This window comes from Sturnira hondurensis, unplaced genomic scaffold (genome assembly GCF_014824575.4).
Source record: "Sturnira hondurensis isolate 20B ecotype Veracruz unplaced genomic scaffold, ASM1482457v3 Scaffold0008640, whole genome shotgun sequence".
In the NCBI taxonomy this organism is placed as follows: Eukaryota; Metazoa; Chordata; class Mammalia; order Chiroptera; family Phyllostomidae; genus Sturnira; species Sturnira hondurensis.
Window position 1 is genome coordinate 21353077 of NW_028081271.1, and position 27304 is coordinate 21380380.

A 27304-nucleotide genomic window follows, 5' to 3' on the forward strand; every position below is an offset into this window, starting at 1 on the left:
TTGAGGGGTTGGGTAAAAAGGGTGAAGGGATTCAGGAAAAAAACCTCAAAAACAGTATATGACACAAAAGCACATGACCCAAAATTACATGCAATCTTAACAATTACAAAAACCCTATTTAGAGCTTCTAGTTGCACATATATTCTAAAGTATTTCATTTGTTTGATGTATGATTTTGTGACACATACATGCATCAGTGACAGAAGGTAAATGACTTGGTATTCATAGCTTTAAAGTTTTTTTCGAGAAGAATAAGTCAAACTGATTTTTCTTTCTAACCAAGCCATCCAAAATCTGTGTGATGAATAGCACATACCTATGCTTTTCTAATGCTACTTATATCCTTGTCGTTTGTATAGTTGTCCTGTCTGCTCCTGTCTTAACTCCCTGACCTAAATGAGTACAAGATCTTTGTCTTTTTCATTTAGGGATCCCTGTAGAGGAAGAAAATAATGCATATATTATGGTGCATTTATACAGTGTAGATGCTCCAAAAATATGTTGGGACAATAAATGCAGGAAAACATCAGGGGTGCTCATCACCATGCTCCTAACTTGGAAGAAAGTGCTCAGACGTAGCAGCAAGTCACCTACCTCTGAGAATCCTGCACTACTTGCCTGACCCAAATACAAGAACACTAGCCAAAGCGTCCTTCTGTACACCAGGGTCACAAAAATAAACTGAAGAGACTTGTCAGTTCCCAGGTGAATGTTCGCAGACGGTATGATAAGACCCTCTTGAATTCCGGAGTCATCCCCTGCAGTCTGAGCAAGCCAAGTGGTGGCGAAGCGATTACACTCTAGGTGTCCCATGTCTTTCAAAGACTTAAGAACTAGCCCTGAATCTGATGACCCACTCCCATCCCAACGTGGCTCTTTATTTTTATTAAATTGAGAATGTGCATTGCTGCCATTTTAATATTTTACCTACAGGACTGCTTTTCTGAGCGAACGCATTTTGGTCTTTAAGGTGCTAATGTAGTAAATACTACTTTGTATTCTCTTGCTCAGAAAACATTTCAATAAAAATTCTAAATGTCACAAAGACCCAGTGCTATCAGATTAACTTCAAAACTTTGTTTCTTTCCTCCTCAACATAATCAGCATATTGATTAGTCCATAAATACCATCCACAGTGTATTACCTCAAGCACACCAAGCCATTCCACAGACATTTGGATTCTTGAAGCACTAAAGCCAAGGGATACGATGCTCTTTCAGTGCCTTTAGCTTATTCAGCATCAGACTTTTAATTATTTCTTCTAAATGTAGTCTGGCCTTCTCAGTACACACAATCCCAAAGCAAACTGACTTTATTAATTCTTTGCACACTTACAATATCAGATTAAATCAGCTTTTAAGCTAGGAAAGCCTCATTATCATATAGCTTATTATTATATGGATTGGATAGAGTATAGGTCAAATCACGTCTCTGAAGCATCATAATTATATAGATTGGAGAGCAGACACAAGGCATTAACAGCCAATTAGGCAAGGGTTGGACATGTTACTAGCAAAATAAACATCCACCATGATACCTTCCTTTCTTCTAAGAAAATAAAACTTTTTTTTAGATCAAAGGAGATGACTATGGGAGCACCCGAAACAATAAAGGTTTCAATAAAAAATGTTATAGCACTTTGCAAAGAAAATGTGGTAATGAAAATGCAGCTTACGGGTGAAATTGAAAAAAAGACAGCATATTTTGGCTTTTTATTATGGGGTATTTAAAGAGGCAGCTTGGCAATAAATGTTAACATCTTTCTAATGGCTGGGAATGCAATTGTATAAAGCTGGAGACTCACCTTGACTTACTGACACAGCTGAGTTTTCAGTTCCATTGCTTATCCCCAGAGGAAATGCAACACACGGCAAAGGAAAAAAAAGTGCTTACCCTCACTGGATAAAGGGAGGTAAGCATGAGCTACTAGTACACAGTCACACTAGGCATTTTCACCCAGGGGAGGCAATAAGAAAAACATATGGAACAGGCAAGCAAATCAGTAAGAAGGGAGAAAAAAGACTAAAATATAACTGAGAAAGCCAGAAAAAAGTAACCTTCAATTGAGTGTTTATCCTGGATATCAATTAATCAAAAAACCACTATTCATTACGTCCCTCTAGGTTCAAGTGGAGTGTGGAAGAAGAAAGAAAGTACAATCAAGGCCATTGTCTTCAATGTGATTATAATTTATAGAGCAATGATTCAACCTTGGTAAAAGAATACAAAGAAATATACCATTAAGAACTAAATTATATGTGCACTCATATGTTTTATGTTTATTAAATTACATTTCCTTGAAATTTTAATGTATAAGTTAGGTTAACATTGAATAAATGAGTGGGTATAAGATGACTTGGTACCATAAAAATAACAATGTTCTTCAAATTAATTCTTAAATTTGATGAAATTCCAATAAGATTCCAACTAAACTTGTTAATTTATTCAAGCATCTATACCAACAACAAAAGTATACACTTCATAAACAGCTACATCAACTCTGCAATAGAACAGGAGTGACGTGTCGTTCTCAAATATTAAGACATAACACCAAGGCCTAGTAATTAAATAAAGTATGGACTGACCCAGATAAAACAAATAGAATCACAGAACAAAATATAAAGATCTAATTCAGAGTCAAGTACATATGGAAAACTCACATAGTAAACAGGACACCACAAATTACGGGGGGAAGTGGATTATAGGTAATAGTAGGAAAACTCACTCACTGTGTAGACAAAAATTTAAGGGGCCTCCTAACTTACACAGTTTATAAAGGTAGGCTCCACACAGAGTTAAAGACATTTAGAAGTACCAAATTAATGAAATCTAGTATACTTAATGTTTTTGATCTATCAATGGTGTGATCTTAAACAGTAAGGCAAAATGTTTATTAAATTTGTTACATAAATATTAACAAATTTTACAAGTAAAATTAGTAAAGGCCATCATGAACAGATTATAAGAAAATGACTGAACGGGAGAAGATATTTCCAATGTCTAATTATAATCCAACCAAGAATATACAAGGCAATCAAAAAGACAAATAGAGTAGAAAAAGAGACAAAAGACATGAACGCAAGCCACTGAAAGGTAGAGGAAACAAAGGGGTTAATAAGCATACAAAAAGTTGTTCAAACTTTAAAATAATTAGAGAAATACCAGAATATCAACATCAGCTAGATTTTTAAAAATGAGAAACCCGAACAAAACCATTTATGTGTAGAGCTGTGCATATAGGAACCCTCATGTACCAACCCTCTTCTGAATGAGGCTTAGTCAAATTAATGTGGCTTATGACCCACAAGTTCCGCTGTTGTTTGTATACCCATCTCATATGAACCCTCATACAGGTTCTTTAGGAAACATGTTTAAGGATATTTGTCCCAGCACCGCTTTGGTTAGCCAGGCACTGAAAGCAACCTAAGTGCCCGTCTCTGCAGGGATGGGAAAAATCAAAATATGACATATGCTCCCTATGGAAGTTGTGCAGCAGTTAGAAGCAAGAGAGTAGATAAAGGTAAAAGGCTGTTCTTAGAAACATACTGCTGGAGTTCCAGCCAGGACGGAGGCAGAGGCAGAAAAGCTCCGCCTCCTCACACAACCAAAAGAAGGACAACAACGAATTTAAAGGCAATAAGTAATCAGCACTGCCAGACACTCAAACGCATGGAACTCCAACAACCAAAGAGTTAAAGAAACATTCACCCAGACCAGTAGGAGGGGCAAAAATGGACACTCAAGCAGAGAAAATTCATGGTAAGGCCACCGGCTATGCAGAAGAGACAGGGCTGGCTGACCAGAACATTAAAGACTTAAAACCTTTAGCTATAAAATACTGTGGGGGTTACAAAGGTGAGAGGAACGCCCAATCTCACAGGAGAGTTCACTGGAAGGTGGGGCTGGAATGGACCAAGCATGGCATTGTTCCCTCTCTGACCCCTCCCCCACAGACAGTGCCGCAATGCAGCAAAGAAGGTTGCCCCACCGGTTGAATACCTAGGGCTGTGCCCCTTACAACATAACAGGTGTGCCGAGAAAAAGAAATATGGCCCAACTGAAAGAACAGATCAAAACTCCAGAAAAAGAGCTAAGCAACAAGGAGATAGTCTGTCTGATGCGAATTTCAAAACACTGGTAATCAGGATGCTCACAGAAATGGTAGAGCTTGGTTACAAAGTGAAGGAAGAAATGAAAGCTATACAAAGTGAACTAAAGGGAACCAACAGTGATGGGAAGGAAACCAGGGCTCAAATCAACGATTTGGAATAAAAGGACAAAATAAACATCCAACTGGAACAGAATGAAGAAGGAAGAATTCAAAAAAATAAGGAGAGGCTTAGGAATCTATGACAACTTTAAGCACTCTAACATCTGAGTTATACAGGTGCCAGAAGGAGAACAGGAAGAGTAAGAAATTGAAAACTTATTTGAAAACATAATGAAGAACTTCCTCAATCTCACAAAGGAAACAGACTTCCAGCAAGCCCAGAAAGCTTGGAGAGTCCCAAAGAAGTTGGACCCAAGGATGCACACACCAAGGCACATCATAATTACGTTATCCAAGATTAAAGATAAGGAGATGATCCTAAAAGCAGCCAGAGAAAAGGAGTTACCTACAAAGGAGTTCCCATAAGAATCTCATCTGTTTTCTCAAAAGAAACCTAACAGGCAACAAGAGGCTGGAAAAAATTATTCCAAGTCATGAAAGGCAAGGACCTACATCCAAGATTAATCTAGCCAGCAAAGCTATCATTTAGAATGGAAGGGTAGATAAAGTGCTTCCCAGATAAGGTAAAGTTAAAGGAATTCATCATTATCAAGCCCTTATATGAAATGTTAAATGGACTTATCTAAAAAATAGAGGAAGATCAAAACCTATGAACAGTAACATGATAAGAAATTCATAACTAGCAACAACTGAATCCAAAAAAACAAAAACTAAGCAAACAACTAGAAGAGGAACAGAATCACAGAAATGGTGATCACATGGAGGGTTATCAATGGGGAGGGGAGAGAGAATGTGTGGGGGGGCGGTGGTACAGGGAATAAGAAGCATAATTGGTAGGCATAAAATAGACAGGGGGGTGTTAAGAATAGTATAAGAAATAGAGAAGCCAAAAAACTTATATGTACAACCCATGAACATGAACTAAGGGGTGAGGGGAGTGCGGGAGGGACAGCAGGGTAGAGCAGGGAGAAAGGGGAGGAAAAAATTGGGACTACTGTAATAGCATAATCAATACAATACACTTAAAAAAGAGTACAACTTAAATAAAATAACAGTGAAATATTTTTAAAAGAAACATACTGCTAAATGAAATAGGAAGATAAGGATAAGAGTCGCATCACAACCCATTTGTATACATTAAAAAATACATGCCTCTTCTGTGCATAATGACTGCCTTCCAGGGGATACAATATGGACAGGCAGGAAATGTACATTTGCAGTGAAGAAACCTGGCAAACGCTACCTAGAGCTAAAAGATCAAGGTCAACATCAACAGTGGTAAGTCATGCTGAGAGCAGTACCCTTGATACGATCTGATGAAAGTGGCACTTTGCCTTCCCCACTAAGAATGCATAACCCCAGGCTAATGATTTTTAAAAATAAAAAAAAATATCTCCTTTAGGGGTCATTCTACTAAATGTCCAACCAGTAATCCTCAAAATGGACTATCAACGTCATCAAAAATAAGGAAAGTCTGAGAAACTGTCACAGTCTAGATAGAGGAGCCTAAGGAGACCTAATGGCGAAATGTAACATGGAATCCTGGATGGAATCCTAGAACAGAAAAGAACATTAGGTAAAAACTAAGGCAATCTGAATAAAGTACAGGCTGCACACGTTATAATGTATGTTATATAATAATGTATCAATATTGGTCCATTAGCCCTGACAAATGTACCATAGGAACGCAAGATGTTAGCAGTAGGGGAAACTGGGTCAGAGTATTTAGAAACACTGTATTATTTGGTTACTTTTCTGTAAGTCTAAAACCAGAATAAAATAAAAATTATTTTAAAGCATACATACCCACAAAGCAATACACATTCTAAAGAACTGTATACAAATAAAAAAAAAACATTTCAATCCTTAAAAATGCATCCCTGTGGGGATGCAGAGAGGATGGGCATGAGGAGAGGGAACAAAAGGAATGAAGACCCCAATCTTCTCCTGTTACAGAAGGAAGAACTAAAATCTGGAAGGGTTGAATGACTTAGCTAAGATTGTACTTACAATGTAGGCCTTCTGACCTTCAGTACACCAAAACTCTTTGGAATTTCATACATAACTCAGCCCTTTTCTGCCTGCTCTCAGGGTAAGCTGAGAGTGAATTCACCTAATGGAAAGGAAATGAGGAATTTAGCAGGCAAGACAAAGAAAGAATGAACTTTTCTATGAAGTGGAAAAAGATGTTGCTTTGAGGCTTTAAAGCAAGTGACAGCACCCTCTAGGGCTCCCCACATTAAACATGGGGGTCAGCCCTGGCCAGTGGGGCTCGGTTCGTTGGCCATCATCCGGCAAGCCAAAACACGGTCTTGGGTTTGATTCCCAATCAAGGCACCTGCCTGAGCTGCAGGTTTGGCCCAGGTCAGAGCACATTCAAGAGGCAACTGCTCAATGTTTCTCTCTCACATCAATCTTTCTCTCCCTCTCTTTCCCCTCTCTCTAGAATCAATAAAACAAAAAAAAAATTAAAATTAAAGAGTAAAGTAAATAAACATGGGGGCCGGCTTTAGAGCCACAGAAGAAAACTGTATAGTAAGATAAGGGGCATCATTTAGGGCCAAACCTGGCGTTTAGTTTTCAGAAGATAAACTTATTAACAGTAAGTCAATAGCTACAAAAAAACTAACGGAAACAGGGAGGTGTAGGATTCATTTCTTGGACCGGAAGGCATGGAAACTTCCCAAGACAGAGGCAAAGTTTGCACCACAAGGCCAGAAGGGGAGGAGGACTATGTGTGGCAGGAACAGAAAAGAATTATTCTACTTTTCCTATTTACTTGGTAAAATATAAAACTTTCAAACTGCCTATAGGTTTTTCAAGGTAAAGAAAAGAAGGACTCTTTCTATAGTTGAATTAGTAGAGATTGACCATGAGAGCCTTTCCAGCAGCTGGCATAGTGGTGCCAAAGACCATCTGGGAGGCCAAAGGGGGCGGAAGGACTGGGCGAGGAGCAAGGAGCCGTGGGCATGGGAAGGACACTGGGAAAGGGGCATGGGTGCTTCCCGATTGGCTGCAATGATTTCTTCAAGTGATCTCAGGGAAACTAATGGAATTCGAAGCTAGAAAATTCTACCCAAAATTAAATCGGCTCAGTAAAAGCCTAAATAAACTAATTATATTGTCAAATCACAGAGCGAGCAGAACACGCTGTCCTCAACACCTTCCCCGAGCATCAGAAGACATGTAGGCAAAGACACACGGCTTAGATTAGCACAAGCCCACTACTTAGGGTCATTAGCCCCTAAGAACCCCCTGCGTGATAACATCTTCTTTAAAAATCAACAAGCGCAGATGGCTCAGTGACTGCAAGGCCAGAAATACGTGTGTTTTCAAGGGAAGGCTGGGAATGGAAAGCTGAAAGAAAAAATCATCACTGTCGATACCCAATCAGTACAGTCCGAGATCCAAAATGCAGCTGGTATGTGCTTCACTGGACGAGTGTTCACAGAGAGAAAAGTCTTTCTTCCACCAGAGTTTTATCACGGCTACCAAAGCGTCCTGAGTCAATTTAATAAATATGTCCTTATAAAGTATGATACATTCACATAATGAGAATCTATGCCACAATTAAGCAAAAGTGGAGGGCATAAGCATGTCAACATCTGTGAAAAATATATTTAAAAATTAAGTTACAGCTACATGCATAGAATATTTCAAAGGAAGCTGTTCACGTGGGTGTCACCTCAGAAGGAGGACTGGGTAGCTGAGAGCCAGGAACAGGTGGGTGGCTTTCAGCATTATACATTGTTTTATACTTTTTTAATTTTGACTTGTGTGAATTTTACTGTCTCTTCAAAAATTGCTAAAATAAAAAGATTATGTAAATATTAATACATTTATACCCCACTATTTTCTTCAGAGACTTTAAAGAACACATCAAAATGTATCTACATCTAATGCAAAGTGATAAATGATTGAGAGATAATGGATTCAAAATGAAACAGGGGAACGTAAGTAATGTCCACAGGTAACGTGAACACCATAACTGTGTACATAGACTCCTGTCTAGTAGCTGGACTCGGCCATGAATTTGGTGGTTAAGGCCGAGCAGAAAACAGTATCAGAGACTCAAGTACCAGTAATGAACCAGCCTCTCAGGATAGGAACCCCTCCCTGTAAGGGAGAGCAAAGAGAAATCTCTCTCAGACCTCCATCTTTCAAAGACTCTGATGCCAAGGTCACGTCCCCAGCCATAGCTCGAAACTGGAGAACAACTCCAGAGGTTGCTCTCGGACCGCCTGAGCAAGGAGTGGGCAGGCCCCTCACCACCCAAGGGTGACAGGGCTCAAGGCCTGAGAGATGAGATGGGAAGGCTGGACCCCGAAAGACAGCACAGAGGGAACCCTGCAAGTCAGACACGCCACTCAGTACACAGGCTCCCAGTTCCAACAGGAAATCTTTGGACTTGACCAATTCAGTCTGGGAAAGAGAGAGAAAACCTTCATTTGATAGCCTATTGTCCCTTGTCTTTTCATTTCCCTCCACGACACTGTCATGAAACAGGCATCAACTTCACGGCAGCCCCAGACACTTGATTTCCAGAGTTGTTTTATTCCTCTTTGTTTGCCAAGACCACTTCCTCTGCGAATCACAGCCTTTTCTTTCTTTCTCTTTCTTCTCTACTGCAGCTTCCCACCCTCGGCATCTCCAAAGCAGGTCCTAATCACAATGTGTCCTACAGGGTCACACATCCAGTGCACAGAGACAATGCCATGCCCTCAGCAAACTGGTTCCACTGTTCTCCTGGGCACCCAGCTCAGCCACATTTCCCAGGCTCTCGCCCAGTAAGAAGAAAACATGTGATTGAGTTCTTCTGGTTAGCAGAATGTGGATGGATAAGATGTTGGCACTTCCAGGCCTGGCCCCTAAAATATCCTGCACGGTCACCCACACTGCCCATCAGTACCCCAGGGGCCAGCTGGATTTTAATGTCCACGGCAACGTCCAGAGCAAAGATGGTGAAGCCTGTGTCTGCTGGTGTGTTAAAGAATTATGTGGCGCAAAATTTCCCTCTGCTAACACATAATGAGCTATAATATAAGCAAGAAATAAATTTTTATTTCTTCTATTTTTATCTCTGAAATGCTGAGATGGTCTATTACCCATTAGCCTTCTTTGTCTTAGAAATTGGGGTTCTCCCATAACAAAGAACCTGAATATGTAACATTGGCTTAACAGACAGATAGTAAGGAGGGAGGGTACAGATACAACAGGTTATATGGTAGCAAAGTACTGGCAAAATTATTGCCTATAACATCGTAGAAAGCAGACCACCCACCTCCTGAGCTTATAGTTCTTCTAGAACGGGGTGGTATTTTTCCAGGTGGTGGTTATCATTCTAAAAGAGCTAGAAAAGGATGGGAAAAAACAGAACTCGTGGTTGAATGGTTTTTGGCACTCATTGTCTGTTACCGATATTTGGTTAGATTTTGTAATGAAAGAATGAAATACAATAATGTGTCACTGGTGCATTAGCACAGAACAATAAAACAAAATAGTTATTCCAAAAATTTCGGACATGGAGAGTTGAAAAAGTCAATTTGCCAATTGCTTCCAGTCACCAAAAAGTGAGGGATGTCATTTTAAAAGACATTGTGAGCTGAAGACCCAGTGAGACTTTCCAGTTACACGTTGTGGCTCAGGCCTTCAGCAAAAATTAGATTAAGGATGTGGTACTTCCACCTACTTTCCCATACCCTCTCGGCGGCCACCATTAAACTGAAACATAAAGTAAGGCACAGTGGAGGAAGCAATGAAATAAACAAACAGCTTCGAAATTGTTTCTAGGAAAGAACTGTTGGTTATGACACATGGCATTTTCTGACAAAAAATTAATCATAAGCTTTCTGTGTTATTGCGAGAATTGTATTACTAAAGCAATTATGATCTTGAACTAGAAAAGCTTTGACTATGTAAAAAGAGTTACATCAATCTCAGGCAGGAAGTGGGTTGTAAAGGCTGGCAACCTGGGACCCAAGATTTATTCCAGATGTGGCAAGGAGGACAGTGGACAGAAAGCACAATAAAGGTGAAGGGCTGGAGGGCTGAGCCAGGGCTCACGGAGAAAAATAAACAAGGAAGTCCCTCCCAGAAAGGAAGATCAGAGTCTATTTGGGAAACTTCCCCCACCTCCTGGAAAGAGAATCCTCACAACGCATGCCCTGCAGGATGCCAGCTTCGCTATGAGCCAGTGATTACTCTTTGTCTTCGCCTTTTTTCTGAATGGGAAATATTACCACTCCTGCTCTAAAGTGTAGAAAGAGGAGAGGCAACATTTCTCTTTTGCTCACAGGTTGCCGAACCAAAAGGAATCACACCCACATCAGTGACTGGGGGGAACTTGAAATTGTCCCTTGGAGAGAGGGTGTGTGTGCTCTATGTGTTAAAGAAAGAATGAAATAGATATTTGGTTCCTGGAGGCAGTAACCAATAGACGGTGGCAGAGATCCTACATGTTTGTTGAACACATTTCATTTTCCCACACATTTAAATTACATTTCTTAACTTCCCCTGCAGTTAAGTGGGACCATGTGACTGAATTCTAGCCAATGGAAGAATTTAGCCTGGCTCTTATAATCCAGTGAAAAACACAGACTCTCAGCAAATGAGAATTCATGATGCAGAGTGAACTCTACCTACTCTTAACCAATGAGCATTGAGCACAGATACCATCTGACAACTGCTTTTAGCCAATAAATGTATTGTCCAAAATTGAGAGTGTCCTTCAGTTTACTGTTGTTCACTTCACTGAAGCCTCTCTATGAACCATTCATGTTTGAGTTGTAATAAACTATTTTGACTAATACTGACTAATAAAAGGTAAAATGATTAGAGCTGCTAAAGTAAAACTACACAAAATTTAATAATTACAAATTGTATAGAAGTTCAAAATTCTTTAATGAAATGGTGAAGAAACAAAGGTTCAAGACTTTCAGACAATCAGAAAGAGATTCAAGTCCTCTGACATTATGAAGGGTAACGAAAATTATTTTAGACTGGATAAATTCACCAGCGTGTGTATTAACAGCATCTGGAGGAAATTAAACATGTCATGACTGCAAGAGATTTGAGGAGACCGAAGCAGTAATTCTTTATGTACAGTGCAAAAAAGGTGTCCTCACAGGAATCCTGCTGTAAAGATCTTTTATTGTTCTCACCCAGTTAACACGTGCATCCCCTGCAATACCCAGCATAAGTGTGGACCCAATGAGCCCTGACAGTTCTCAAGTCCATTTAATGTGGTACCTGGCAGGACTAATGGACTGCAGAGACACAAGAAGGCATTGACCTACAATTCTCACACATGGGAAAGGAGTTGTCCTGCCTGTGTGTTAACTCAGGCAGTTAAAAAAAAAGAAAAAGGCAAAGTTGAGAGGAAGGTGTGAGAGACTCAGGGAAAGAAGACATTAAAGGCCCAGAAAGCCTTGACATTTTAATCAGCAAATATTAGGAACCTGAATTTTTACCTTGTCTCTACCCAAGAAGTACTCATACACCATCTATTATTAAAGAGACCAGAAGAGTGCCCTTTGGCTGTTCCCTGGATTGAGAAGAAAGCTAGGGAAGACCAAAGTTCTTTTGGAAGGCAGTCCAAACAAGGGAAAAAGGAAAAACCTATTTCTGTAGGCTCGACGTGCCTGCTGCTACACAGACAAGAGAACAACACTAAATTCTGTCATTCCCTGGTGGGCTAATGGGGATTGACATTACTTCAAAGTGCAGAGATGTTGAAAGGATTGCTCATCAGTTTAGAGAACTATCCTTCTGATAACTACAAAACCATCACTTACACACTGAAGGTCCGCTCTTGAGTAGACAGACGCCCAGTGCAAACCAGTGCCTCCTCTGGCACACCCATCGATGCTCCCATTAAACCTGACCCACCGCTTTTCTCCTCCAGTTCCACCTCCAGCCTCTTCATCAACCTCCAAGTGCACCAATGACCAACAACATGGGCAAAGCACTGTGGTGAGTGCTGAGGAAATAAATGAATAAAGTCAATGCAAAACTCCCGTCGGCCCTTAGAAAGCTTACAATCTTCTTTGGAGGTGCCAAAACACCTGAGCCGCCGATTTCACAATTAATTACACATATGGCCCAGCAACACAAGGGATATTAGGGTTCATAAGAAGGGGTAAGCAACAGGGGTTGGCACATTTATGGCTGGCTTCATGGGCCCTGCCTAACAAGATCTTTCCTTCTAAATCTGTTCATTCACCATCTGCCTTCAACTTCACTAAAAAAAAATCTCTCTGTTCCTTTGCTTTCATTTTTCATGGCCCTCCCTATACAAATCCTCTTCTTTCTACATGCCCCCAAAAATCACTCCTTCACTCAAGCAATCAACTCTTTCCCTTTGCAGAAAATTATTCTTCAGCCACTTGAAACTTCAGCAAACTACTAAAGTGGCTTCACTAGGAAACTATTTCTAACCTCTATAACAATCAGGCATTTGAAAGCTTGTTCTTCCCTTCTGTGTCTGTCTACTTGTTTTATTAATTCAGACTATTCATCCATCCAGTGAGCAGAAATAACATCTAATTATAGTTCCCACCAAAACATTAACATGTTATTAATGCTTACCAAGTAAGAAAAATAATAATGTCCTGACATTTTTCCCTTTTTTTTCAATCTCAGGGCTTCACATGTGAAAGGAGATTTTATGGGCATAGCATGAAAGGGTTTGCTCCATTAGATAGATATTAAGTTTTCTGTCCTACACAAAGGTTCAGCCTTTTAAATGGGGCATGCAGCTATTAGGCAATAACCCATCTGCTAGGTTTTGCTCTCGTGCTTCAGAAAACTAGCACACTAGTTGAGGGCACACATCTTATCAAAAGCTGTTCTTTTCACAATACACCTGGACCACAACCATTAGCCTATCACTCAGAAAGTCTCAATTATACTGTTATGCTCCCAAACACCTAAGAAAGTCGCAAGCATCCAAATACCCCTTCTCTTTATGCCCTGACCCCATGCTACCTATACGTGATACTGCTCCCTCCCTCCCTACACAAATCCTCCCGCCTAGCCAGCTGGGCCTCCTCAGTGCTTCTTGGAGATACCAAGATTTCTCATTCCAGCGACCTTACAGCTAACCCATCTATTGAGGCCAAAATAATTCATGATATTCCCCAAACATCTTTCTTGACCATAGTAGCTCTTGGTAATACCGCGCTTTTTTGATTTGGAATATGCAAATATCTGAAAAGCTAACAGCACAATGTAGAATATATCTGAAAGCCACATGGGCAAGAGAACTAAGATTCTGTTTATATCAAAGTACATCAGCAGCTCCTTAAGAGCAGGTAGCAGAATTCTACAGCTTATGTTCTCAGTATCATACACGCATTTACACCAGACTGAGCTACTCGTAGCTTTTTCTTCCAATGAAGTTTATAAGCTTCTCGGGGGCAGAGATTATTTCTCATGCAGCTTCAAAACCCCCTGTAATAACTAGCACTAATAGTTCTAGACATGCAAAAAGTACACAGTGGCTTGTCAGTGATTTGCTCCATAGGGAAGCTAAGAATATTATCTGGTTGAACTGAAGAGTAAAATTATACAAAAGCAATAAATCAGTGATAGAGCACTGAGAATAAGTATGACAACATGTTCAATGATTTTAGTGGGACTTTGGACCCATAGAGACTCACTGTATGTGCAATTTCAGCAGAGAGGATGTGGTGGAGGGAGGGGAGAGATTAATAGAGTCAGAGTGTCAATTCTCAAATGGCATATAGGGATCATCTGACAGAAGCCATCCTTTTGGAGATGAAGAAGTACTGGGGGAGCCCTGGCTGGTGTAGCTCAGTGGAATGGAGTGTGGGCCTACAAACCAAAGGATTGCCATTCGATTCCCAGTCAGGGCACATGCCTGGGTTGCAGGCCAGTTCCCAGCAGGGGACGCACGAGAGGCAACCATACATTGATATTTCTCTCCCTCTCTCCTTCCCTTATCCTCTAAAGATAAGCAAATAAAATCTTAAAAAAAAAAGAAGCACTGGGGGAGCCTCCTAACTGAAGCTGGAAGACCAGCTGGAAGACCAGCTTCATTGCACACGGTGGCCTCAGTCCTGAACGGGCCCTTTGCACACACACGTCATTCTCACTGAAGGACATGCCTCACCTCTGCCTGAAAGCAGGGAGTGAAATGTCACTCAGAGTTCCCATCCATGGTCAACAGCAATGCATTTAATGTTGTTTTAATGGTGTGTAGCATTGTTCATTGTAGATCTATTGCAATTGCTTTCTTTTCTTTATCTCATCTACACTATGTGCAACAAATCCTCTGAACGATTAAGTTGAGCCAGAGCAAGAATACAGTGTGAAGACAAGAAAATTTCAGTTCAAATAACTAAACCCTTCATTGAGCAGCCAAGACGTTTTTCTTTTAAAAAATAATTTGGTTGTTCTCAATTTTCTGATATTTCTTTTTTAGCTCAGGTAAGAACAAAGTGGGGCTGGACATTGTCACCAGCATACTTTAATAAACAAACACTAACTGAGTGTCTATGATACACAGGCACCGTTCCAGGAATCATGAAAGACCAATGAATAAAATTCTCTCTCTATCCTTAAGAATCTAGTAAAAGGACTGAAAATGAGCACAAAAAGTCAAGTAAAGGGAGAACATAAAGGACTAATAGGAAGCTATGGAATATCAAAGGAAAGCCAAATTCCCTGATTTTCCTTAATTGGGGGAGTCAAATGAAGAAAACCATATGTGTTTATAAAGCAATATCCACAGAAATTAGAGAGTTTTTAATTTCAAAAGATGGATATCTTCCATAGTAGATAATTCTTTAGAATTCACATTTACTTCTCACATTCAATTGCCTCTTGACAAAAGAATATGCTTTTTCCATAGATACAGACTTTTTAGTTTTCTCTGAAGAGCAAGTTTCATTTGCCTTCCACAAAGTATTGCTACAACAGAGTTAATAATGAAAAACAATATAATTTTGCATGTATGGCACACTTTACAGCTCCCAAAGCATTTGCACAAATACCATTTCAATAGGTCCCACTGGGCTATCACAAAATCCTAAGGGGTACACAGGTCAGTTTATTGTGATTCTGGGTGTGCCCATGTTATTGTCATTGTTTTCATTATGCATACAGGACTCTGAGGCTCTGAGGAGTTTTTTGAGTAACAGTGACAACTAGCATTTGTCAGACTCGTCAGACAAAAAGAAAATTGCTGGCTAAGCTCCCCAATCTAAAATTACTTGCAAATTATTACCGTTGAAAACTAAATGGTGCTGGGAAAATTGGAAAGCCACTTGCAAAAGAATAAAACTAAACTACAGCTAATCCCCACATACAAAAATTAATTCCAGTGGATCAAAGACTTAAATAAAATATCTGAAACAGTAAATGACAGAGAAGAAAACATAGGTACTAAATTTATGGCCTTTGGTTGTAGAGACCATTTTTTTAATTTGACCACAAAGGCAAGGGAAGTAAAGGCAAAAATAAACAAATGAAACTATATCAGGCTAAAAAACTTCTGCACAGAGAAAGAAACCACCAACAAAACAAAAAGGCAACCAACCACATGGGAAAAGATATTTGCATACAACATTTCCGACAAAGAGGTTAATATCCAAAATATATAAAGAACTCATACAACTCAATGCCAGACAAACAGACAATCCAATTGAAAAAGGGACTGAGGACCTGAACAGACACTTTTCCCAAGAAGACAAATGGTAACAGACATATGAAAAGGTGTTCACCTCCACTACCTATTAGAGAAATGCAAATCAAAATTACAATGAGATACCACCTCACACCTGACAGAATGGCTACTATCAATGAGACAAGTAATAACAAGTGTTGGAGAGGTTGTGGAGAAAAAAGAATCCTCATTCACTAGTAGTGGGAATAGTACAGCCACTATAGAAAAAGCATGGAGGTTTCTCAAAAAATTAAAAACAGAGTTACCATATGACTCAGCAATCCCTCTTTTGGGTGTCTACCTAAAAACCTTGAAACCATTTATTCACAAAGACATATGCACCCCTATATTCATTGCATCATTATTCAGTTTGACATGGAAACAACCAAAGTGTTCTTCAGTGGAGGATTGGATAAAGAAGATGTAATACACACATACAGTGAAATACTACGCAGCCATAAGAAAAGATGAAATACTACCATTTAAGAAAACATGGATTAACCTTGAGAATATTGTGCTAAGTAAAATAAGTCTGTCAGAAATGTCTAACACCATAGGATATCATTCATATGTGGGATATAAAATTGAAACTCATAGACACTGACAACAGTGTGGTAGTTACCACAGGGAAGGGAGGTGGGGAACAGTAAAGGGTAAAGGAGGTCAAATATATGGTAATGGAAGGTGATTTGACTTTGACTTGGGTACACACTGCAATATATAGATCATGTATCATAGAAACGCACACTTGAAACTTAAATAATCTTATTAACCAGTGTCACCCCAATACATTTAATTTTTTTTTTAAAAAAAGTCCCTGGCTGGCATAACTCAGTGGATTGAGCACAGGCCTATGAACCAAAGGGTGGCCAGTTCAATTCCCAGTCAGGTCACATGCCTGGGTTACAAGCCAGGTTCCCCAGTAGGGGGCACATGAGGGGCAACCACACATAAATGTTTTTCTCCCTCTCTTTCTCCCTCCCTTCCCCTCTGTCTATAAAAATAAATACAGGAACAAGATCTCTGACACGACAAAGTTCAAGGTACAGAAACTACCAGCAAATGCACTAATCTCATTACAACTGTCTAATCTCTCTGAAGCCAGAACAGAATGGAGCAAGAGACAAATCAGGGTATTTGATGCCACCAACCTGGGCTCCAAATCTTAAAAAAAAAAAAAGCCCTCATGCTCCCACTAGTATATGTTCTCTTGAACAAGCAAACATGCCCTGGGCAACACTAGGCATCTGGGGGCCACAGCTTTCCCTTTTCTTCATGCCTGACACTTTGTTCCCTCCTCAGATACTAGCCAACTTCTCTCATCCTTTCTTCTCAACAGAGGGTCTAAAGGCAGCCATTTGTTTTCCACACTGAAGGGCCAAAGCCACCGAATTCTGTCCTTGAAGAGCATTTGGGCTATAGAACTCGTTAGAGCTCTGCAGGGAAACACATTTAGGGCAGCAGCCACCAGGGGAAAGGACCTTGGTACTGAATCCCTAATGTTGCCGTGTTTCCCTGTGGCGAGGATCAAAGGGCCTCTGAGCTCATCTTCAGGGTGAGATGAAGAAAAGAGAAGAAAAGAGAAGCTGGCACTCATGCCTCCTGCCTTGTGTCCCTGAAAAGAACTTCAGGGATGAACAACGACAGATTTAACAGGCAGAGAAAGCCCACTGAGTCTCCAGGGGCTGAGGTACAAAGGGAAAAAACAAAATCCAGGAAGCAGCCAGGGCCTAAGAATGACATCCCCATCCGTCACACCCAACCCCCCACATCTGCATGTGCACCTGGCCTGAGCTCAGACAACAAAGGTTCAAGCCCCATTGTTCTCAAAATCTGCCCCAACTCCAGGAGGGGGTACCCTCAAGTCCCACAGCCACGACGCATGCTAGTCTTTCTTCCATTTGAAAATTCCGAGGGAAGAAATCGGACCTTACCTCGTAATGGGCCACACGCTGAGATTCGGATATCAGTTGTGCACTGCACACCTTGCAGTAACTGTCTGTAAATAAATCCTGATCGATATCGGAGGACTTCATCAGGCTAAGGGAGAATCAACAGAAAAGGGAAATGAGTCCACTGTGTTGGTGTTTATGCAAGACATGAACTGTGTGAAAAAACCAAACGCACAGTAGGCGATCCCATGACGGTAACAGTGGGGAAGCTCTCCCAAAAACTTCGGAGTCACTCTTCCAGTTAACCTTAGTAAGTATACAGTTTACGACTTTCTCATAAATGCCCAACAGCATTGCTAGTACTGTAAAAATCCGGAAATCCAGTTTCAATTTTCTGTGTCTGATAAATCAGCCTTCTATCTAATGCACTCACTGTCAAGAAATTATAGAAGAGAATATTTTCACATATGGTTTTATGTTAATAAAATATTGTAAGCACTTCATACACACAACAGTAGGAAATAGGTTAAATGAATCTTGATGCATCCAGACACTAGAATGCCAGGCGAACACTGGCTGAATTTGAATCTAAACTCAAATCAAATACATGTTCAAAAGGAATATTTAGGGAAATAAAAAGTTTACCGTTATCAACAAAAAAGGTTTACAAATCAATATGCACAGTATTATACTAAATTTCTTTTAAAATATCTATAGAGCCCTGACTGGTGTGGCTCAGTTGGTTGGACCTCATCCAGCAAAGCAAAAGGCTGCCAGTTGGTTTCCTGGTCTGGGCACGTGCCTTGGTTGTAGGCCTGGTCCCCAGTCAGGGCAAGTATGAGAGACAATTGATCGTGCTTCTCTCTCACATTGATGTTTCTCTTCCTCTCTTTCTTCCTCCCTTCCCCACTCTCAAATAAATAAATAAGTAAATATTTGGAATATGTAAGATACATAAAAAACATTCCAGAAAGTTTTAACAAAATTTTAATAGCAGTTGTCTTTGGGATATTATATGCAATTACCTATGTAATACTCTTTATAGTTAAATTTTCTACAATGAACATGTAATACAAATTAGCTCTGTAAAGAGCCTTATAATCAACATGAAATCTAATTCTGAGTTTTATAGCTATACTCTACAAATTAAAAAATAAAGTCAGACCAAACTATAACTTTCCTTACAAGCTTATAACTTGTAAAATATGAAGTCCTCACCATTCCTCCTGACTCCTTTACTTTAGGGTTATTGAAATTCATAGGCCTTCTTCACCACGCCATACTACAGTTGATACCACCAAGGTACATGGCAACATATTCTCAAATTCCAAACCCCAAATCAAAACGCAGCCAAGGGTCTCAAGCTTGTGAGAGTGATCTGGTAGAGAGGTGTCTTGTAGCAGCTGATGTGCAATGTTGCTACCATAGAAACACACACCAGGGCATCCGAATGTTTTCCTCCAATCCACAAATTTTGCTTCCTTTTACCTCCTGCCTGCCAGGTGAAAAAGCAGGACTGTGCCAAACAACATGAGGTATGGAGGAGCAAAAGAATTTCAAATCACAGGGGAGCACCTTAGAGTTGATCTTATTCCAACACCCTCATTTTACTTACAAGACTGTCCAAAGTCACACTGTTGATAATTGGCACGGCCACAAATACAGCTTACGCAAATCTAGTTTGTATGGTTCCAGTTTCCACACCCCAGACCCAGCCCACATCTAATGCTACCTGCCAGCCATGTGATGTTGGATAAGTCACTAAGCCCCATAGGTCTCACTTTCCCTCCTATAAAAACTGAGAACATAATTTCCATGACTCCTTAGAGAATTGTGGTGAATATCAAAAGGAGGAGTATAGAAGAAGGTACCATATAAACTGTGAAATTCTCTTCACTTGAAAGGGATTGTTATCACACTTTTAATAATACACTGATGCTGGTAAGATGTTGGCCAAGACTTCTGTTTTTAATGCTACGAATAAGTTTATTGTCATGGTCCTTGACATCTGCTGAACTGTGGAACCAGGCTCCATCAATAGGGGTGTGTGGTACCTTGTATCTGTCTGCCTCCTGAAGTCCTGTTTATCATCCTAGGATGCTCAGCTTCTGAAGAAGCTGAACATATATGTAGAAGAGTATGTTCTCAGGAAACGTGAGAGAGATTTGGAGCCCAGGTCGATGGCATCAAACACCCTGATTTGTCTCTTGCTCCATTCTGTTCTGGCTTCAGAGAGATTAGACAGTTGTTATGAGATTAGTGCATTTGCTGGTAGTTTCTGTACCTTGAACTCTATCATGTCAAAGATCTTATTCCCGGTTTTGCTTCTGTGCTAAAAGCTCATTAGGTTCTCTTTTTCTCAGAACATGAATCTAGATCTTTGATTTTGAAACCAAATTTGGGCTCTTGGCTCTAGAACCCCAATTTCCTTAGCAAGCTGCTGTCTGGAATTAATCCCAAGTTATGGGTTCTTCACAAGGCCATGATGAGGGTGTGTAATTGGGAGGAAGTACAGCTGGCATGACACTGTCTATCTTCTCTACTTCGAATCTTCTCTACAGGGTGATCCTTGTCTCATCTTGGTTCTAAGTCCTCCTCACTTTCTGATCTTTTCTAGACTCGGTGCCTAGCTCTTTGATTCAGAAACCAAATCTGGATTTCTAAAGCAAGCTTTTGCTTGGTCGTATAACCTGGGTGAGGTTTTGGTGGAATGCTTTGATGGGGATTTTAATCGATCTTCTGTGGTTTGGGTACAGATTTGTCTGCGATTCTATGTCTACCATGCGAGGGTCTTGTTTGGAGAATTGACTTGAGCCATGTTGGAAGAGAATCCTGAAGCCTTAGCCTTCAACCAAGGGTGGCTAAGTCTTCATTAAAGCAACATAATGAAATACTGTGGTCCATTTTGAGGGATTTTTGAAACCTTTAAAATAGCTGGACCATATAAGTAAGGTATCTTCCTAAACACCTGCCTTAACTACTCCAAACTCACTTTCTGCCTGGGCTTTGGCTGCCACAGCCCTTTAAGTAGTAAAGGTATCTGTAGTAAGTAGTCTAAGAGGATTCATACTTTCTAACAAACAACAGGGCCATTGGTTTTTCAACGCCCCCAGCACCTATGGTAATGCCAGATAGTAAAGACCACCGACTCTCGCAGCTGAGGCAAACATGTTCTTCCGGAAGCATCATTCTTGGCGAACAGCCTGATCAACCTACAGTGCCACATGTGATGTGCCTGGACCCTCATCATCTCATAGGACACCCTGTTCCAGAGAATCTGGTAACTCTAGCTGTCAGGTACTTTTTAGGTTGAATCAAAATCTGTTCTGCTACAGATTTCACTTAGTGACTCTGCCTTTGGGTACAGCACAGAACAACTCTACTTGCTTTTTTCATGAGATATCATCCCTCAGGTGTTTGAATATAGCTCTCTTCTATCTATTCCTGCTCCCTGTCCTGTCTCACCATCTTGGTCTGTGTCTATCTCCTAATGGGCCATATTCACAAGCAGTGCCTTGAACTAAAGGAAACACTACAGATGTGGTCTAAATGGGGCAGAGAATTGTGAATTCATATGACTGTCCAAAATATCCATTGTCATCTGTGATGGTCTCTATTCACACCCCAAAATGCAAATGGAGAAGAGGTGCTTTGATGATAGGAAAATGTAGTACAACGTTTTGAAACTCCAAGTGGGAGAAGACTTATTAGGTGCAGTTTTGAAGCTAGGCTCCTATAAGTAGTTGTGTTTAAATATTATCATGTTCCCTGCTATTTTTAATAAAGAAGTGCACAAAAATAGACTCACGGGTGACCTGGTTAACAGGAATCTACAAACGCACTGCATACTCCTTCCTCATTATACAACCGACTGCAGAAATCAAACACTGTGAAGGGATATTCAAGGTACATGTTGGACCAAGTGGAGCCCGTAGGAGTCTCAGTCTTGGCAAAGCAGCTGTGCAGCAGAAATAGCTTTAAAGGCAGAATATAAAATTTGTGCACTAAAAAAATATTCAAAGGAAGAAGAGAATATCCTGCCTTTTCTTTCACTGCTATATATATGTATGTGTGTGTGTATTTGCATATAAGAATATTGATTTGTACACACCCATATACAGTACAATGACAATACAGATGACTTTGAAATTTATAAGGCTCAAATGGAATACCTGAAGAAGTTAAATTCAGTGGGAATTAGTGGACAAGTGTCAGCCTGGTTGGTGCATGAGGGCTTTTTGTGTAGGACACTTTAAACAGCTAGAGGGATTGATATTTTATTCGAAGAGTGAAACTCCTGAGGTGGGGGAGGGGCTACTTTTTTATCACTGCCTCTGGCTCCTTTAGAACAGGATTATGGGATTCTCTGGCCTTAGGATGTACCAATGAGCAGACAAGAAAATGCAAACCTGATTACTTTTCTTGAGCCTTGTCCATGGCTCTAAATCAGCAGCTAGACCAGAGACAGGGCAGGGTCACTGATCACTTACTGGTCAGTACTACAATCCCAACAGAGCTAATCTGTGGTGACCTCCCCCCTAGATACATACTGACTATGCTGCCCCCTGAGGCCTTGGGACATTGTGAGGAGAAGGACAAGCATGGCAGAAGGCAGGAGTTTGATCAGTTTGATTTTCTGTATCTGAAACAGATCTGAAAGAGAGCTTCCTCAGTGTTCCCCACCCTGGCACGTTCCCAAGCAAACACTGAAGATTTGAATAACCTCTCTATCACTTTTCAGTAACCATAGAAAACAGTGCTATCTGCATTTTAATAAAGAAGCCCAACGTGAGGTTGGAGACAGTATTAGCACAAGAGTCTGATCAGATTTTCATTTGCTGCCCCAGGTCTCTGTATAAAGGTCTATTCAGAGGTGTACCTCAAAACAGTATAAGACTTTGAGGTATAGCTAGGTAGAGGAGTAGAGAGGAACAGTAATAGAGGAATATAGAGGAGAAGGGCTTTTTTAAATTTCACAATGGCTTTTGAGCACCTACCATGTGTGAAGCACAGGGATAATAACAGAAGGCACAACTCCTGTCTTCCAAGTCATCGTGACCTATTGCGTGAGAGGAGATATATACATACAAACACCTAAGGCACCAATGGCAGGTGTAATTTGGCCAGTAAAAAGTGTTACAGAATTTGAGAAGACAAGCAGGATTATAAGAAACTCTTTAAAGAGTTTCTACAAGCGTTGATCATTTAAGGAGGAGTAGAACAGAGTGAAGGGAAATGGGTCCCAACTCAAAAGCTAATACTTTGTCATGGCACAGAGAAAAATCTTACCACCAGTCAGCCTGGGAAGATAAATACAAGGGGCATCGGTAGGGCTGATTCAAGATTATGCAACATAAAGTGAGGTGGGAGCAAATGTAAGGGAAGGAAGAGTACGCAGAGCTCAAGACCCAGACAGAAGGAGGAGAGACTGGGAGAGAGGAGGCGAGTCCAAAATCTTTTCTAAAGGTGCAAGGAATAGCCTTTGCAGATCTTCAGATGCAGATATGAAGGCTTCCCTTCTGCTTCTTTCTGTGTCTCAAGAGTAGATTTCAGGAGCACAGGCTGAAAACACTGAGGCTTCGCAGCAAAGAGTAATATTCTTCACTCCATTTCTTTTTTAGTATATATTTTATTTACTTATTTTTGGAGAGAAGAGAAGGAAGGGAGAAAGAGAGGAAGAGAAACATCAATGTGTGGTTGCCTCTCATCTGGCCCCCACTAGAAACCTGGCCTGTAACCCAGGCATGTGCCCTGACGGGGAATCAAACCTGTGACCCTTTGTTTTTCAGGTCTGTGCTCAATCCACTGAGCCACACCAGCCAGGGCTCCAGTTCATTTCTGATAAGCGTAAAATAGCCTCAGACTCAAAGATCCCCAAACCCAAGTGGGGTTCCTCAGAGGAAAAAGACATTAGTTCCAATCCAAGTTGGTCACTCGCCAACTAGGCCTTTGAACAACTTACATACCCTCCCTGAGCCCTTGCTTCCTCATTTGTGAAATGGGAAATATTCTCACAGGAATCAGAGACAGGGTAGATTTAAAATCAAAATCTAACAAAGACTGGGACATATGGCATACCCTCAAAAACAGATATTACTGCTATTATTATGAATATTATTAATATTGTATTATTATTATTCTCATTTTCAGGAGGGCGGCTGTAAATATTTAAGCAGAGAAATAAATAGACCCACATGCACACTAAGGGGGAAGATAACACAGTCGGTGTGCTGAAATCACAGCTTTTATTGCATCCTAGGCCTTCTCTTTTGTATTAACAACATCATGTACAAAAATATCTCATTTCCACTGCGTTTTATTACTCAGACCTCATGCCTGTGAAGACCCCATGCTTCATGAGCATTTAAAACCTATTTGTATTGTCAGTGGGTGTTGATACTAGCAGACGGGGCAGTTGGATGAGAATTTGGTCCTATCGTCTCTCATGCCCATTAGTGTTCTTCTCACTGTGACCTGCTCCCCAGGGAGACACAAAGGGACACACATGCCATCCCCAAACTGGATGCATCCCAGCTACCTGGACCCATGGCCCCTCATGTGGTTACCCTGAGATGGCCACAGCAGTCATGCTCCCCAGAGAGTCATCTCCTTGGCTCCTTCTCCCTTGCAGGGAGAAGCCCTTGGCTTAGCGATCCCCACCAGTGGGTGCCCTGTCATCATAGTAAAATTGGGCATTTCCACCATAAAATTTATCTAGAAGATCTAACAACCTACTTTCTACCCACTCTCTCTCCTCATGGCCCTTTAAAAATAAGATTTAAGAGCCATGGCAATTTCAACCAAAGGGCTGTCTCACCTTCAAGAGCAGATTTCTGAATCTCCACTGTCACTCCATGTGACTTTGTGAACCAGATGACCAGTATCAGAAATTGGGGCTCCTCTAAAGATGCTCCCAACAGTGCTTGACCCTCATGAAAGGGTCTAGACCCGGAAGGAATACAGATTTTATTTTTCTATTATAAACATCTTATGTGTGGCTCCTGAGTGAACCAGGCTTAGTGCTAAGGGCCTAACCATCTGATTGAGTTCCCTCGCAGAGACAGGCAGAGTCATCTCCACTTTCTAGATGAGAAACTAAGGTTGAGGAGTTGCATAACTCCTCAAGGAGTTCAAGGACCACAAGCTCCTCTGTGGCAGTCAAGGTACAAGCCGGGGATGACTGTACCCCTCGGTCCAGCCCGCACACCCCACCCCACCCCACCTCCCTGTGCTTGAACTCAGCACATGAGCCCTTCAGTCTGTTCTACTGCCTGTCCAGTGAGGGGCCAGGCATCCTGCCCAGAATGAATATGTTATGGCATGGGGAGCTCCTACTGTCCAGGTGGAGCCTTGGAAGCTGTTACTGAGCTCAGGGCGCAGCCCCTCTTCCCCATATTTACAGGAACCAAGCTGGAGCGCGCCACCATCCTCCCGACAGTCTCGTCCTGCTTCTGCCTGCACCTCCACAGCTTTTGTGCTGTGACCTCACTCACCTCAAACAAGACACCTACTTCTGTCCTCCCCCTGGGCTTCAGAGCCTCAAATGCCGCAGCACCCTTCTGACCAGTCTGACTGGCTCCTCTTCACCCTTTTGGGGACCCTTAACTCTATGCTCACCCTCACCCCACCAAGGCCACCACTCTCAGCAGCTCTGGTCCTCTGTGTCCAGTGTCCACCATGCTTCAGTCAAGCTGGAGGGTAGACTAAAAATGCCACCAGTTAAAAGGAAGGATTTCCTGGTTATGATCATGAAGCAGATTTGAGACGTATCACTGCTGTTAAAGTTCAGTCACATTTAAAAAATTTGAAACTCCCAAAGACTATTGACACGTTTCTGTTTTGTTTTATCCATACCGGAATGGATGAAACTCTGCTCAGAATGGGGAAAGGTGTGAGAACCAGGGCTGGCCCATTATTAGCACAAAACAAATAAGCCTTGGTCTGCTCTCTTGTGAATGGTCCTTTTGAGTTTTTATTCCACTTGCAAAAGGGCTCCTGAGTCAGAATTCACTTTTGGTGGCCTCACCTTTGCTCCATTCCCCTTTCAGGTCCTACCACTGTCTTACTGGGCCATGTCAAAACTCCTCTTCTAGCCTCCCCAGAAACAAAAAGAAAAAGCTTTGAGAGAGAAACCCGTGGCTTCAGCACACATCCCCACAGCGAACCCCTCCTACCTGCCCTCAAGCTCAGACCAGGGAGCTGTAGAGGATGGACTGGAAGCAGGAACTCTCCTGTCCCTTTCACGTCTCCCTCCACATGGAGGTGGGTGATGGAGGGCTGGTTGCCATGGCAACAGACCAAGCAACTTTAGGGGGGAGAAAAAACAACCAGGAAAAACACTCCAGAAATGAAAGCATATTGGTCTTCCATGAAATCATACCAGAGAGAGAAAGGGGGCGGGGAGGAGCACAGAGCAGCACAGGGGAAGGAGATTCCCGAAGCCTACATTTCGAGACCTGAGGGCTCCAGCACACACTTCCCTTTAATTCACCATACACCCCATACGTGGTCAGACCGGGAAACCTGGAACCTCCTGTGAAGTGGCTGAATCGCAGTGAAGGTCAAATGCACAACCGGCTTGAAGAATCTTTTCAATTCCCTGTTTCTCAGAAGGAGTCCTTTCTTCTGGTCAGATGCTGCTTTTCCCATGCCCAGTGTTGCTCAGGTAAAGGAATTTGGTAATCCGGGCCCCTCGCCATAAATTATCCACATGCAGGTACAAGCTCTGTTTTCTAGCCTGAGCTCTGAGCTCTGTTTAAAGAGACATACAGAAAGAGAGACTGTACGACACTCTTTTCTCTTGCTTGGCATCGCCAGGAGCTGCATAGCTGAGTCACACCACTTGAATAATTGCCTCTTAATGGCACCAATTTCTTCACGTGTAAAACCAAGCTCTGTGATTCCTGACTCAGAGGCATCTGCCACTGCTGGGCACACACGCCTCATCCACGGCCCTGGGCCGTGGGACCGTATCTGTCAGTCACATATGGCACAGGCCAGCCTGGTGACATCTGGGGAGGAGAGCTGCTAGCATGGCCCCAGCTTGAACCAACCTCTGTGGACACGCACACATGCCTCAGCCCTTTCTGAGGAGGCAACATGTGCTGGCTCCTCACCACTCCTGCCCCCTCTGGCCTCTGGTCCATAGTCTGAATGCACACACCTGAGTTTTAGACTCCAGGGGCATGAGCAGAGCCCAACACTTCAGAACTCTCCAGCCCCTCGGTTTTTCTTATGGGGATTCACCAAATGGCCTCTGCCCAAGTCCAGGACAGTATACAGCCTCACTAGGATCCCCCCTTATTCATTAAATGAATGTTTATTGAGCATTTACTATGTGCAAGGTGCTGATCTCATGAAGAAGGGTCACATACTGGGACCCAGTCTGCACTATTCTACATAAACATGGACAGGATTCCTGTCTCCTTCTACACATACATATGCTATTATTCACACCAGCTAATAGACAACGGCTCTGGCTCTCCCACATGTCAT

At 41.6% G+C, this 27304-nt stretch overlaps 1 protein-coding gene and 1 pseudogene across 1 annotated transcript in view; both read right to left on the reverse strand.

The window, feature by feature from the left end:
* Positions 1 to 27304, reverse strand: part of ZMAT4 (zinc finger matrin-type 4) — a 323574-nt gene that overhangs the window by 238292 nt on the left and 57978 nt on the right. The window contains exon 2 of the mRNA XM_037055427.1: positions 17852 to 17957. Coding sequence (XP_036911322.1) covers positions 17852 to 17953 — 102 coding nt within the window. The 5' untranslated portion in view covers positions 17954 to 17957. The remainder of the gene's footprint in view (positions 1 to 17851; positions 17958 to 27304) is intronic.
* LOC118993195 (double homeobox protein A-like) lies at positions 20110 to 20627 on the reverse strand (annotated as a pseudogene).